The 15,902-nt window shown below is 35.8% G+C and overlaps 1 protein-coding gene across 1 annotated transcript; it reads left to right on the forward strand.

The window, feature by feature from the left end:
- The first annotated feature begins 286 nt into the window (after positions 1-286).
- LOC122144923 (ribonuclease inhibitor-like) lies at positions 287-12,511 on the forward strand. The gene is made up of 3 exons (XM_042756136.1): positions 287-452; positions 3,493-3,666; positions 12,299-12,511. The coding sequence occupies exons 1-3, from the start codon at positions 313-315 to the stop codon at positions 12,474-12,476; spliced, it is 492 nt and encodes a 163-aa protein (XP_042612070.1). The 5' UTR covers positions 287-312; the 3' UTR covers positions 12,477-12,511.
- The last annotated feature ends 3,391 nt before the right edge of the window (positions 12,512-15,902 follow it).

Consider the following 15,902-nt stretch of genomic DNA (forward strand, 5'->3'; position numbering starts at 1 on the left):
AAAATAAACTCGAAATTGTGATATGGGTTAATGCAGTTATCAAATCACAAAAGACTGCATTTTAAGAGAGTAAACGTTCTAATTTGCTATTAAATAAAATTATTTAAAAAATGGCAGTTGATTGAGTTATTTTGAGCTTATAACATGATTTTAAAAGTTTCACCTAGTTTTGCGTTCATGTAATTTCCAAACATTTTTGGCAGATGATGGTGGATAAAAGTGGTAGCTAAAGCTGCTATTTGTGTAATTGTATGTATAATCTTAATTAGTTGTGTTCTCTCTTCTACAGGTTAAACTGCATCAGTATTACAGATGAAGGTTGTGCTGCTCTGGCATCAGCGTTTAATTCAAAACCTCAGAGTGCTGGATCTGAGCAGGAATCAAATAGGAGACTCTGGAGTGACAGAAATCTCCAGTCTGCTGAGAAATTCACAGACACTACAGATACTCAGGTCTGAATTTGGTTAATCTAAACATGAATCAATGTAAAGCTCCAGATGGTCTGTAAACTGATGCTGTGTCACAAGGAATGGGTCAGTGATGTGAAATTGGTGGGTTGGTATAGATACATTTATAAAATATTGACAAACATTGATTTTTGGAGGTGATGGGAAATGTTAATATCCTAATGGTGTAATACATGTTTTTATGTATTGATTTAATGTTTCTGTAGACTTTCAGACAGCAGTATCACTGAAGAAGGTTATAATACAGTTGCAATCAAAATTATTCAACCCCATTGACCTGCAAGGCATTTTGCTGCAGAGAACAAAATTTTATGAAAACAATTCAACAAAGCCATCTAGTAAAGTATTAGAGAAAGTTTGTTAATACACTTTTGAGTGATCCTGAGAATGTAACATTGATTAATCTTGATGAAATTCTTATTGGCTCTAAACCTTTAATATTAAATATTAAAAATTATTCAACCCCCAAAAAAGTCACATTTTGTGTAGAATCCTTTATTCATTAAAATCACACAATAAATGCTGCCTGTATGTGTTTAGAAGCTTCTGTCACCTCTCTACAACAGTCTTGTAATCGCTGGCACGGAGCAGTAGGGAAAACTGCATACTGATGTACATTTTGAGGTAATAACTTCTCATGGTCACACAGCCTGTTAGGAGCTATAAATACTATTAAAGTGTGAGAATTAACTTGCGCTAGTTTACTGATGAGTGTGCAACTGCGCACATACTAGTAGCTTCAGATCAAAGCCTCAGTGGTCTAACAGTGCTTGTCAATGTCAAAATCATTTAGAAGGACAATCAAATTAAAGTAGGCAGGGTTTACTGTTCACAGAAGCAGAGCACGAAGCGTGAGTTTAACGTTAAAGAGAGCGAAGTAAGATGAAGCTGCAAATCATTTAATATAGTCAACTTTTAATAATACGCTTTACGTTAGAAATGTTAAATGACCGATCTCAGATCTCTGTGTGCGAGTGGTGTGTGTGTGTGTATGTGTGCACGCGCATCAATTAAAGCAGCGCGCATGAACGGTAATTAAACTGTTAAACTGTTTTAATGCATTGGCCTCTTCACATACAAACACACACACACACACACATATGGCACACTGTGTATCTGTTATTCACATTTTTTTAAAAAGTTTAAACAAACTATTTTTTAATTATTCTTAAACTATTTGAATCAAACTGTTTTTTAGTGTATCATTTTAAAATGTGTATGTACCATTTAAAAACAGAATACACTAAAACGGGGGGTTGTGTTGGGACAGTGGTTAACCAGAAAAATGTAAAATGGCATGTCATGCCAAAAAGGTTGCCGACACCTGTTCTAAGCAGAATAAGAATAAGGCTGAGAGCTTTTAATGTCTTGGAAATCTTCATATAGCCTTAGACTTTCTAAAGTAATAAAATTATTTATTCTCTGTAGCTCCTCTATAGCTTTATCTCTGTTGACTTTGCCATTTTTGCTACTCAACTTCAGCACATGTGTGACAGCTCAAGCTAATTCTGTTTTTAATAGCGTTTCTAAAGGTTTAATTGTGCTTTGAGACTTATTTTATTCCCCACCATGCCAATAAGTGATCAATTTTGTGATGAAAATTGTCATTAATCACTTCCCCCATGTCGTTCCAAACCCGTAAAAGCTTCGTTCATCTTTGGAACACAATTTAAGATATTTTGGATTAAAACCGGGAGTCTTGTGACTGGTTGAATAATTATGATATAGCTCTGTTATTAAAATCTTATAACTCAAAAATATGACCATATATTGACTATCACTTTTAATATGCCAGTGAACTGTTATAGATGCGATTTTTTTATTTTTTTTTATTTTTTAATTTTTTTTTTATTATTATTATTTTATCCTGGATCTTCAGAAAAAGCTTGTATTTGTAAAGTACTACAATCTCTGAGGGGTTGAGTAATTTTGATTGCAACTCTAGGTTATAACTGTAGAAAATTAAAACTGCAAAATATAAAAATTGCATTTGTTGTAGTTTGCATTCACCAATATATAACTTTACCCAGCTTTACTGTGAAAAGAGTTCATTCAGGCCAAAATCCTGTAGTACAATTTTTTATTTTCTTCATTCTAGAACATGTACTTGTGTGACAGTCTGTGTTATAATGAAGAATAACATCTTTACCTTTAATAGACTTTCAGACTGCAGTATCAGTGAAGAAGGTTATAAAGCTCTAGTCTTCAGTTCTGAGATCAAACCCTTCACACCTGATAGAGCTGGATCTCACAGGAAATGATCCTGGACCATCAGGAGTGAAGCAGCTCAGTGATTTACTACAGGATCCAGACTGTCAACTCAAGACACTAAGGTGAGACCTGATGAAAAAATACAAAATATATGATATGCGTGTGAATTATATTTTTGCTCCTGTCAGATGGTAAAATGTTTTTTTTCCTTCTCTGATCAGAAGAAGAAAGATATTAAACCTTTTTGTAGTAGTGATATTAATTTATATAACTTTGAATAAAATAAACCTTTTTTGTAGACTTTCAGACTGCAGTATCACTGAAGAAGGTTATAAAGCTCTGTCTTCAGCTCTGAGATCAAACCCTTCACACCTGATAGAGCTGGATCTCACAGGAAATTATCCTGGACCATCAGGAGTGAAGCAGCTCAGTGATTTACTACAGGATCCAAACTGCCAACTCAACACACTGAGGTGAGACATGATGAAATAATACAAGCTCAGTGATTTACTACAGGATCCAAACTGCCAACTCAACACACTGAGGTGAGACATGATGAAATAATACACAGTTTCAGAGTCAGATGTTGTTTATTTCTGAAATGAAGTAACACTGTACACTCAACACACTGATGTATGGTTCTCTAAATTCTTGGTTTATGTGTCTTGTATAAGAGATTGCTGACTGAAAAAACATATGCGACTTTTGTAATGTGGCTATCATCATCATCATCATCAGCAGTATTTGTCAACTGTCAGCTGAAACATACTGGTAACTATTCAGATTAAAACTGAAGTGTTTTCTCTTTATGCAGTCTGAAGAACAACTGTATCACAGAAGGAGGGTGTCATGTTCTGGCTGCAGCTCTAAATTCAAACCCTTCAAATCTGACAGAGCTGGATCTGAGTGAGAATAAACTAGGAAACACAGGAATGAAGATCATCTTGGCTCTGTTTGAAAATGGACAGTGTAGACTGGAAAAGCTGAAGTAAGTATTTTAAAAGTGTATCCCATTAATTACCCAGACTCTAGTGACCCACCACAGTTTCATAAATTTTAAATCACTGAAGAGGACTGCACAAATAATCAAAATAAGATCGGCATTGTGATATGAGTTATTGCTGTCACAAAAAGCTGCATTTTAATTAAAAACACATGCTTAAGAGTGAAGTGCATTTACATGTGAGCAGATCATGAGTTAGTGTCAATAAATCTTGTTCTTCAACCAGTACCCTCCAACATTTAGCATCAGCACACTGGAGAAGTGTCGTGTCTTTCGTTGGTGGCACATGGGTTGTAGGGTGTTTTTTGGGTGTTGTGAAGTTTTTGATTTGTATGGGTTTTACCAAAATGTTGTCAGCAATAACAATGTGTTTGTGCTAAAGTCTGAAAACACTGTATTCAGTACAAACTGGGCTACAATAATATGTAAATAGCATGCATTTTCATGATTGTGTTTTTGAGAAAGCAACGTTTATGTGGTGGTTAGTGAAAAACTAAAATTTTGAAGTCACTGAAATAAGGTCATAAAACACATACAGAATATTTGTTGACTGTCAAACCTGGAATTTGTAGCCTAGAATTTTTGCTTCATAATGATGTGAAAATCATCTTGTTTACTCACTCACAGAAAACTATGGATTGACTTTTCTAAGACACTTTTTGTTCGTAAAGGGCATATGGCGAGTAGGCGTCATCTAACATGAATATTATTGTGATTCACAACCTGAGAAGACAAAGACCCCACATAATGAGCTGCATAATGAGCCTTTCAGTCAGGTATGTTACCGAGAGGGAAGAGGTACAAGAAAGAAGGTGAGGACAAAATAAATGTATATATTTTTATGTTTGTAGTTTTAGAATATTTAATTATCCCACAAAATAATTTGAGATTCACTTGCAAGTGAAGTTAAACAGTTTATTAGGAACAATCAAAGCTGACTTTCAAAGCTGAATTTTTAGCATCATTACTCCAGTCACACAATCCTTCAGAAATCATTCTAATATCCTGATTTGCTACTCAGAAAAAAAAATATATATATATATTGTTATTATTATGAATGTTGAAAAGAGCTGAGAATATTTTTTAAGTTTTTTTTTTTTATGAACTGAAAGAACAGCATTGTTTGTAAAATTTATATTTTTATTTGTTTTTATTTATCAGGTGTGTGCTAAATAAAAGTTTTAATTTCTATATATACTGACTCCAAGCTTTTGAATGGTATAGTGTATATTGTTACACTTGGAGTAAGACTGGATGCTGAAAATTTAGCTTTGATCACAGGAATAAATTAAATTGTAAAATATATTCAAATAGAAAGCAGTTATTTTAAATAGTAAAATTATTGATCAATATCACTGCTTTAGCAAACTGGTATTGACTGGTATTGTGTCATGTTGAAATGTATAAATGAACATCACATAACTAGGATTTACAAAGTGTATATTGTTTATGTGCTCTTAAATAAAACTAAATGATAAACTACATTGTAAGGGAAACAGGTCAATTTAGCTCAAAGGGAATCATTTAAGATTTTAAAGGGAATTTGAACAGAATCACTGTTTCATGGCTGATCACTGAAACGGCCAGCGATTCGTTGAACGAGCCGTACAACATCAAATCTGCGCTGGATATTAATATCCAAAGTATAGTGAAAACACTGTTAATTAGCACAGTAACAAGATCGGCAGTTTAAGACATTAACTTGTAAACACAAGATACTTCTCTTTTCAATATGAATAAGGCTTTATTAGATAAATCTAAGACATATAAACTAATCTTATAAATAACCACACGCACTCACACATTCACACAAGTTGCAGGAGGATAGAAAGTTAGGGAAGAATGAGTTTAAGAGAATGAAAATGTGGAATCCCAAGTTTACAGCAATACGTGAAATTGTATAGACATGAACAACCATCAATCACTTAATTAACTCTCGCATTGAGTTCCTCAATGAGGTTAAAACTTATATTAGATACACCAGTACAGATGTGATTCTGGAGGTAAAGTTACTTGTGTTTGCCTGTGTAACGGGGATTCCCTTTGTTGTCTTGAAAGGGGGTTTCCCGAGGTTGCTGATTGGCTGGAAGTTCAGTAGCCGTTGAACTGACGTCTTGGGAAGCCCGTGGTTGGACGTTTGCTGAAGACGCAGAGTTGTGGGCTGGTTGAAGTTGAACGGGCACTCGAGGTCAGAATCGGAGACACGGCGTTACAAAACTTAAACTCATAACACGAAACTCTCAAACGGTAAAGAAAAGAAACTAAAGTAAAAGAACAGAAGTAACGTTTGACGAGACTAGGTGGTGTTTCTTCTCATCGTGGCTAAGTAGCAGCAGGCGTGCAGGCCGACGCACGCTGGAACCGCGCTCAGAGAACGCTAAAAGTCATGACTAAAAGCAGCAGCTGAAAAAGCAATCGCTTAAAGCCAAGCTAAAAGCGAAATTTGATGGTGTCCTGAGTATTTTAAAACTGGCCTTTTGGCCAAACCTCAAATCTTGACCAATTAGATATTGTCTTTGCTCGGGGTATCATAAATCATGTTATCTTATCAAGCACGTGGTCCGAATTTTTCCCGCTCTTGCAGGGTATAATTTTGGACATGATTCCTATAACAAGAATATGATACATTTGACAAATAACTGATGGTCAGAAACGTTTCAAGCAAACAGATTTGAACACACACATACTAAACATGAATATGAATCCTTAAGCTATCCAATAGTTATTAAAAGACATACACAATAAGTGATTATAAACATGATAGTCACATGTGTGGGTACACATAAATGAATATGGAGTTAAGCAATGGACTGATATTCATGTATGTCTTTTTGAGTTCATTTTGGTCCATTTATATCTACAAAAGACCGTTCCTGTGCCATTCTCTGACATAAGGATGTTCTGTGGAGACCAGAGGTTAAAAGGGCTCCTTAGGAATTTCAGTCTGGTTCTGCTAGGTGGGGGGGGGGGGGGTTAATCCAACGATCTTGTTTACTCTCATGGGTTTACATGTGATGGTCATGCTGTGCATCTCTTTGACCATCAATGTGGATTACTTGGCCCAAATTTGACAATCTCTTTTCCGAATTGAAATTGTCAATAATTGTTCTAATGGTGTTAATGTTGAAAGCTGTTCTGTGAAAGAGTTGGTTGGTTATCTTGCTTCTGACTTGAGGCACTAGGAATTGATTTACAATACCCTGTTGCCTTTCTGAGGAATTCGGCTCCTCATGTTTCAACCATAGTCCTGATCGAATCTTTAATTTGTCTGGTTTGGGTCTGATACGCTACAACATTATTAACATTATGTGATGGTCACTGATACTAATAGTACAGTAGAACATTTAGATTATTTAAATGAAACTTCATAATGTTTCAGTTGATTATACATTTAGTCAGGAATTCTAGTTTGGAAAAAGTCTAGCAAACTAGTAAAATGTTTACACATTATGTGAAACCTAATACAAGTATATAAAATAAAAAAATAAAAAAAGACTTATGTTTATGATCTCTGCTCGATAAAGCGCTTCATTCTTTTTTTCTGAGGAAATCCAAATCTCAAATCCTGAGGTAATCCTCAGCACATCTTCTTGAGGTGAATTATGTATTATTCCTCTCAGTTTTATGTCCTGAGGTAATCCTCAGCACATCTTCTTGAGAACAGTCTCGCTGCTTTGTTTTCTGTGGTATGGCCGTATACATGCTGCGCACTTCACGTTGAACATTATAATCTCAATTGCGCGTTCAGCGCGTGGGTGTGGTCGCATTAGCTATAATGAAGGGATACGTGAAAGACGGATATCGCATTGTTTTTCATATGGATTACTTTATCACAGAATATTTGTTTTTGGTAGGAAATATTTGTTTAGTTTAAAGTAGTTATGTCAAGCTTTCTATAGATATCTCTCTCATGTCTCCTTGTAGAGTATTCACTGAGTTACAGTTCATTTTAATGACGCATTTCTAAATGAAGATCAGCGCAGACAAAGGCTGCAGACAGCGCACCTTGTTTGTTTTCTTTATTTCATAAATGCACAAAGTTTTGTTGTTATTATGTGTGGATACAAATTGATGTATTGCTCTTATCTGTACGATCAAAACTGAAAGTGTAATTTAAGTTATTTTCGGGGTTATCAGGAGAAGATGCCTCGATTGATGTATACGCGTGGATCGACTTCAGAGGGTTAATATCTATTGTTTTCTATGTGTGTTCAAACACTGGTGGCATCACTCAAAATCTGTCAGTGGCTATTAACTACAACACAACTCACATAGTTTCCCATTAAAAATGTAGTGGGGCAGTTATGGCCTAATAGTTAGAGAGTTGGACTTGAAACCCAAAGGTTGCGGGTTCAAGTCTCAGGTCTGGCAGGAATTGTCTGTAGGGGGAGTGAATAACCAGCGCTCTCTCCACACTCAATACCACGACTGAGGTGAGACACTTGAGCTAGGCACCGAACCCCCAACTGCTCCCTGGGAACTGCTGGATATGCTGCCCAATCCCTGGTTGTCCCCTCTAAAAATATGATTTAAAAACCATGCTGTGTAATGTAATAAAAAAACAATGTTTTTATACTTTACATAAACTTTGTAAGTAGTAAAACAATGCAAAAGGGGCAAAAATGTGTTAAGTTTATACATATTTTGATTCTTACCCACCTTTGCCTCACAGTGCTTTGGTCCAAATGCCTGCTTTCCTCTTTTACATCACCTCAGTGTTGCCTAGGTTGTGGTTTTCCCACAGAACTGGGCTACTTTTAACACTGTTTCTGTGGGTTGAAGCAACCCTAATAACGTGATATGAATGTGAATTGTACCGGAGGATCCCCACCGAAAAAACGTGTATTTTACCCCCCAGAATGAAATTTTTACCGGGGAAACCCCCCTTGAAACATAACTTGATAGTATTGGGCTAGTTTTGAGTAGAAATTGGGCGGGTTTGTTGCAAAAAAACCCAGCAACCCTGCATCACACAAACACACAAATCTGGTGAGAGAGAACAAAGCCAATTGTTGTGGAAATCGACTGTCAAGGATATTTTATTCACTTAAACATCAGATGAAGTAATTCATTTCTCTTTAATACAGATGATGCCCATTTAATTTTCGATGAGTCTGCTATGCTAGCATAATAATGTTAATTGGTTGATGGATGGTAATGTCTACAATGGACACGAGCCGCTTTCTTGGCACGACCACAACAGCTTGAAGTTGTCTAATTTTGCACGGTCTCCCTGATACACTAACAGTAGTAAGGCGGTGTATACTTGTCCATACAAGTACAATTTTAGCTGTATTATATGTGTTCCCTTCAAAAAATTGCTCTTGATAAATTGTTTATAGACCAATTTGGAGTTGACATCACAGTTACGTCACTTGCAGCTGCACATGTGTGGTTGCTGAAAAACACTGGGAACAAGTGGAAGGAAACGGGTCAAATCCATGGAATAAGAGGAAAAAATGTGTTTCTAGTGTTTTAGGATGTCAGAATGGAAATAATTTTTATAGAATAATGTCATCAAAGATGCCATTTGAAGCTAAACCACAAACGTTTAAACGGACAAACTATGGATGAAACCTGCTATGATTACCCTACTTTTAAAGCATTAAAAAATGTATAAAATTTTCTGTAGATTTTGTCCTAAAAATGTACGTACGCACAAAAGTTTTTAGATTTATAAAACCATGGGTACACCAGAACCTGTGCAAAAATCCTTTTATAAATCCCTGTCAGCAGAAGATTGTGTGTATGTGCATCTCCTCCCCAAAATCACCTTATATGGAGCTTACAACGCCTAGTTTTACTATGCATAACCTCATCTGCATATCATTTCCATGCATATTCCTATCCATGTGACCATGTTTAACACCGTCAAAGGTACAAGATGTTATGAAATGACATGCAGACTAAAAAATGCTATTTGTACAGTATATTACATTGCTAAAAATCATTCACTGTCTGGACTTGTTTTCAAATAAATATATCAAAATGAATGTAAAAACAAAATTGCATAAAATACTTCTCACAGAATCTTTTTAGAATAGATTGGATCTCTTTTCCACTGGCCAAAGCAGTCTATAGTTGTTTTAAACAAATCAAATGTTTTAGGAAATTTAAGTAGGCTATAGTAGAATCAGAAATACGGTGTGTGGAAATAAGTGTACATAATTGTCTGACGTGGCATCACTGACAAAATATTGAAAAAAAAAAAGTGCATATCTTATCATTGGCTTCTGTCCTTCAGTCACTATGCTATTTTCATAATGTTCTGAAGATCGCAGAAGATGTCTGCCTTCAGGTGAAATAAACACCTCCGTGCAGCCTTTGTTGTTCAGTAGGCTAACATATTCGGATAATTTAAACTTGCCAGTGGACCGTTCGACCACCGAGTCCAGCAGTATCTGCCACAATATCGAAGTAAGTGCGCATCGTTGATGTTTTTGCTAAAAATATTTTCTCTTAACATGAGATCTGCAGTTTAAAGAAACATTACTGTGTGCCTAGACCGTTCGACCACCTTACCGGTTTCAAGGTATACCGCGATTTTGAAAAAGTCACAGTTTCAAAACCACTAATATTTTCCATTATACCATTCCTGAGGTATGCACAGTTTTTCATGTCTGGAGTAGGAAGAGTAGGAATCCCTCAGGCTGAGTGCAGTGTAGAGAGTAACACTGACCCATCCTCCTCCTGTTGGTGCCAGCGAGCGGTCAGTCACGTGTGTGTAGGATGACTGAACCAGGTACACTTCACATTCAGCGTTCCTTTCCTTCTCACGCACAGCCGGCGTCCGCACAGCTTTCAAGAGTATACTCAACCGCAGATGAGCGCGGACTGATGAGCTCACATGTGCAGTACCAGAACGGTGCGCGGATGGCCGAAATATGTTTTGGCCTTTACTCGTCGGCAACCTGCCGTTTTTGCCTTATTGCAACTCTCTGTTCTGGATTTACACAAACTGCGCTGCAATGAAATCATTTTCCAAAATGTCATTTATGTTAAAATATGAAGTCTGTTAACGCCGTTAACACAGGCCAGAGATGCTGAAGACAGATGCACAGAGAAAAATATTGTAGCGGGCAGATCAATCACTGTTCATGATGCACAAACTATTGGAAAAAAAATCCTCAATATTGATTTGGGGGTATATATGAATGTATTTCTGAGGGGTGCTCACTGTCTTCTGAAAAGTTTACGTGGTATAGTTTCAAAAGGCTTGTCAGAACATTCAGTTTTTGCTTCAAATTGGGTTATTATTAAATCAAATTATGTTTATGATTATTATATAACTAAATTATATAAATATGTATATGAATTATATAACTAAATTAAAAAAAACTGTAATTACAGATTTAGTTTAAATAAAGATGCCAGTCTTTATTTTTTTTATTTTTTTAGAAAACAAATCATAGAAAAAATAAACTAATTCTACTGTTTCTAATATTCTATGTTGCTCAAAAAACAAAATATATTGTGTCCAGCAGGAAAAAAGTTTTTTTTTAAACCCAGTCATTTAAAAAATTAAACATTTAAAGAGCTGTAACAATACCGTGAAACCGTGATATTTTTGCTTAACGTTATCATACCGTCACAATCTCATACTGGCCCATGCCTAGTACCTAGCACTCCTCGCTGTCATTAAAACAGCATGCATGCAACAAGAAAAAGTGACCAAAAAAAGCACATCAGCTACAAATGTTTAAAGTCTGCCTTTACGTGATATAAACACCTCTGTGCAGTCTTGTTTGTGCAATAGGCTAATATAATCAGACCGATTCAAACTTGCCAGTGGACTGTTCAAACCACCGAATCCAGCAGTGTGCCTAGCCACTCATCGCTGTCATTAAAACAGCATGCAACAAGAAAAGTGACCAAAAAACAGCGCATCAGCTACAGATGTTTAAATATCTAAATTCATATGTTTTGTTTAACTTTTGAATAATGTAATGTCAATGCTTATCTCCGACATGAGCAGAGTATTTTATCTAAAAGTGTATATTGAAAGGAAAAAGAGTCTGAAATAATTACTTCGCTATTACTCCAGTACTAGACAGTATTGCACATATTTACGCCAAGTTTATTTTTCTCTATAAATCCCTATATGTACGTGAGAAAATTGCTTAACGCACATTTCTATGCCTGTTTTGTGCATACACAACATTTATACATGAGGCCCCAAATTAAAGAAATAGTGGTGAGCAAGTTATTTTGAGCTTATAACGTGAATTTTAAAGGTATACTTAGTTGTACGTTTATGTAATTTCCAACATTTTTGACAGATGATGTTAACAGATTTCACCAGATTTGTACAACAAAGTGTTTATAAACCTGTTGTGAACTAAACACAGAAACTTAAAAGGTCACTGTTGAGTTTTCCACTAAAATAAAAACCTGAGAACATTTGAAAGTAAAGAAATTAAGACAGCGTTGTAAGTATGGCTTAGGCTTAAGTACTGTACTTTAAAATGCAAAATATTATAATAATCAAAATTAAATAATAATTTCGCAGTGTGATTATCATGCAAATCTCATATTGGTGGATAAAAGTGGTAGCTAAAGCTGCTATTTGTGTAATTGTATGTATATCTTAATTAGTTTGTGTTTCTCTCTTCTACAGGTTAAACTGCATCAGTGTTACAGATGAAGGTTGTGCTGCTCTGGCATCAGCGTTTAATTCAAACCTCAGAGAGCTGGATCTGAGCAGGAATCAAATAGGAGACTCTGGAGTGACAGAAATCTCCAGTGTGCTGAGAAATTCACAGACACTACAGACACTCCGGTCTGAATTTGGTTAATCTAAACATGAATCAATGTAAAGCTCCAGCTGGTCTGTAAAACTGATGCTGTGTTACAAGGAATGGGTCAGTGATGTGAAATTGGTGTGTTGGTGTAGATACACCAAGCAGAAGTAGATTTGGATGTGTACTTTGGGATGACTGTCCTGCAGGAAAGTCCATTGATCATCAGCTTCAGTCTTTGCACCAAAGGCATCACAGTTCTTGTCAAAAACCTCCAAGTTTGACGATGGAGATGGTGTTCTTTCTGCTTATGAGCTTTGTCCTCTTTTGCAGCAGATATACTGCTGATCCATGGGTCCAAAAAGTTCCAGCTTGGTCACATCACTCCATAAAACATTCTTCCAGAGAGCTCCCACAGGTCTACACAAATAATTTTAGCAAGTTTAAGTCTGCCTTGGGTTCTTCTTGATCAAGAGTGGTATTCGTCAATATGTTTCTAAATACTTAATTGTGTTTTTGAGACTGTTTTATTCCCCACCATGCAAATAAGTGACTTAAAAAAGCAATGATGAATAGGGGTTAGATTTTTATGACATAACTCTGTCAAGTGTTCCTGCAAGGCCTGGAGAACAAATAAATCAGCCAGTACAAACTTACAGTCCTCTCCGCCAAAGGTCTGTGAGCAATCTTTCCCAGCTTCTTTTCCACAGCATGCCGATATGGCTTCAACCAGGAAATCTGCCACACTGGAACGCACTGGGATGGGACTGTCAGGATCTAACATCACAGTCTTAAATGCAGTTTCTCAGAACCACCAATCAAGTTCTTCTACAGTAGGAGCCAACAACCATTTTACAGACACTCAAATGGATTCTAATGAATCGGCATCCATTAAAGCAGAATTACATGCATCATCTCATTCCAAAGGCTTCAATGTGCCGGTTCCCAGCATCGGAAGTGATCGGAGAGAGGCATTACGAAAACTAGGATTGCTGAAAAAAACTGGAGATTTGGGTTGACCATTCTCTCCCAGTAGTGATGTATCAAGTAATGTTTCTGGGTTTAAGCATCTTTTCTGTTTTAATTGAGAATACCATTACAACACCCATTTATGAGCACTGTTTATTCTCACAATTGTAATCTCCAGTCTCATGGTGTCCTTGACACCAATATTTTAACATTTTTTTTAAAACAATAAGCACTCTGTAGCCTGCTGAGATAAAAATTAGGTTCCATGTTTTTGAGTAGGACTGCAGCACCACACAAAGTGCTAAAAAAAATATTACATTATATATTGACTTTACATTATATATTACATTGAATATCACTTTTAATATGCCAGTGAACTGTTATAGATGCAATTTTTATTTTATCCCGGATCTTCAGAAAAGTTTGTATTTGTAAAGTACTGCAGTCTCTGAGGGGTTGAGTAATTTTGATTGCAAATGTAGGTTATAATTGTGGAAAATGAAAATGCAAAAATTGCATTTGTTGTAGTTTATGTTCACCAGTATATAACTTTACCCAGCTTTACTGTGAAAAGAGTCCATTCAGGTCAAAATTCCCATAGTGCATCTTTTTTATTTTCTTCATTCTAGAACATGTACTTGTGTAACAATCTGTGTTACAAGGAAGAATAACATCTTTATCTTTTAATAAGACTTTCAGACTGCAGTATCAGTTGAAGAAGGTTATAAAGCTCTGTCTTCAGCTCTGAGATCAAACCCTTCACACCTGATAGAGCTGGATCTCACAGGAAATGATCCTGGACCATCAGGAGTGAAGCAGCTCAGTGATTTACTACAGGATCCAAACTGTCAACTCAAGACTCTGAGGTGAGACCTGATGAAATAATGTTAAATAAATGATACACATGTGAATTATTTTGTATTATGAATAAAAGTTTAATTACATTATATATTTATAGTATATTTATATTATATTATATTCTTCAGAAAACAAAAACTGATTCAGAAAACAAAAACTGAATATGTATATTATATTATATTATATTATATTATATTATATTATATTTAAACGATGTTATGGACACCTCGGGTGGTGCATTATTTTTCTAATAATTCAACGTCCCAGAGTCAATTATTCCGCTTATACTATGGTTACTAACTACCTCAAGACATCGATCAGATGATATATTTAAAGGGATTCGTCTAGTTTTTTGTACTTAAATTGCTGTTGTGAGTAGGTTATTTTTTCCACATCTCATCCAATGCCTCTTTTTGCTGGGTCCAAAACATCATTTTAAAGCTGGTAATTGAGGCTTGGACCGTTGATAGCATTCTAATGCAGTTATTAATGAAGTTATTAAAAGGGAGAGAGAGAGAGAGAGAGAGAGAGAGAGAGAGAGAGAGAGAACACAGAGCTTGTGTGAATTGGGCTTCCTCTGTGCGTCTCTCAATAGTGTTTCCTGCAGCAGCGTCTCTCTAAACAGTGCTGATATTACCTCACATGAGAAATGTCATTTGTGTTTACCTTGGAAAATCATAGCTAGACTACTAAATAATGTAGAAACTTAATTTTCTGTAAAGTTGCTTTGCAATGATTTGTAACATAAAAAGTGCTATACAAATAAACTTGAATTGTATTTGTTAGTCCTGTAATTTCCGTTATTACAGCTTTACTATATGTGAAGTGATAAGTGCTGTTGTTTTGATGATAAATGTCAGCACAGTTTAGTTGTGTTAAAAGTTACAGCTTAATCAGACATTTTTGGTCACTAGATGTGCTGGTGTTCAGTAGTTTGGTGCCTCGATAGTTAAAATTTATGATTGTGTTATTGTGGACCTTTCTCATGAAACTATTCAGTGTGATTTATTATCCTGATTGTTTAAATGTTACTGAACGCACTGAACATTAATTTCCATCAAGCTCAGATTCACAACACTGTAGATCTACTACAGCAGATCTATCACAGACCACAAACATGTGATGTGTGTCAGGAGAGGATCAGTGATGACACACACTCACACATACACACACGAACACACACACACACACACACACACACACACACACACACGTCTGAACCTGCAGTTCCTCTCATAATGAGCAGAATTACTGTTGCATCAACACAGACATCAGGTAAATAAAACTATCCAGAGTAAGGTGGGCAATATGAGCTAAAATTCATATCACAATATTTTACACTGTCCAGGATATCTCAATATTTGATTGTGATATGAGAAAAAAAATACAGGCAAAATATTTTAACCTCACATAACTAGAAATAGTGAGGGATTAGACATAGACCTGAAAAGTAAAGTGTTTATATATATTGTGCCATTGTTTTTCTCAAAAAGTGCAAATATGCAACATAAGGTAGGCCTGTATGAATTAAATTAAATATTGTGTTTGAGTTGGCCAGTGGTTCCCAAACTTTTCTGCCTGGCCCTCCTTTTGTAGAGAAAACTATTTTCAAGCCCCCCCAACCCCCTTCTTCTACTTTTTTTTTTTTTTTTTTTT

The sequence above is a fragment of the Cyprinus carpio genome, unplaced genomic scaffold, assembly GCF_018340385.1.
Source record: "Cyprinus carpio isolate SPL01 unplaced genomic scaffold, ASM1834038v1 S000006801, whole genome shotgun sequence".
Lineage (NCBI taxonomy): Eukaryota > Metazoa > Chordata > Actinopteri > Cypriniformes > Cyprinidae > Cyprinus > Cyprinus carpio.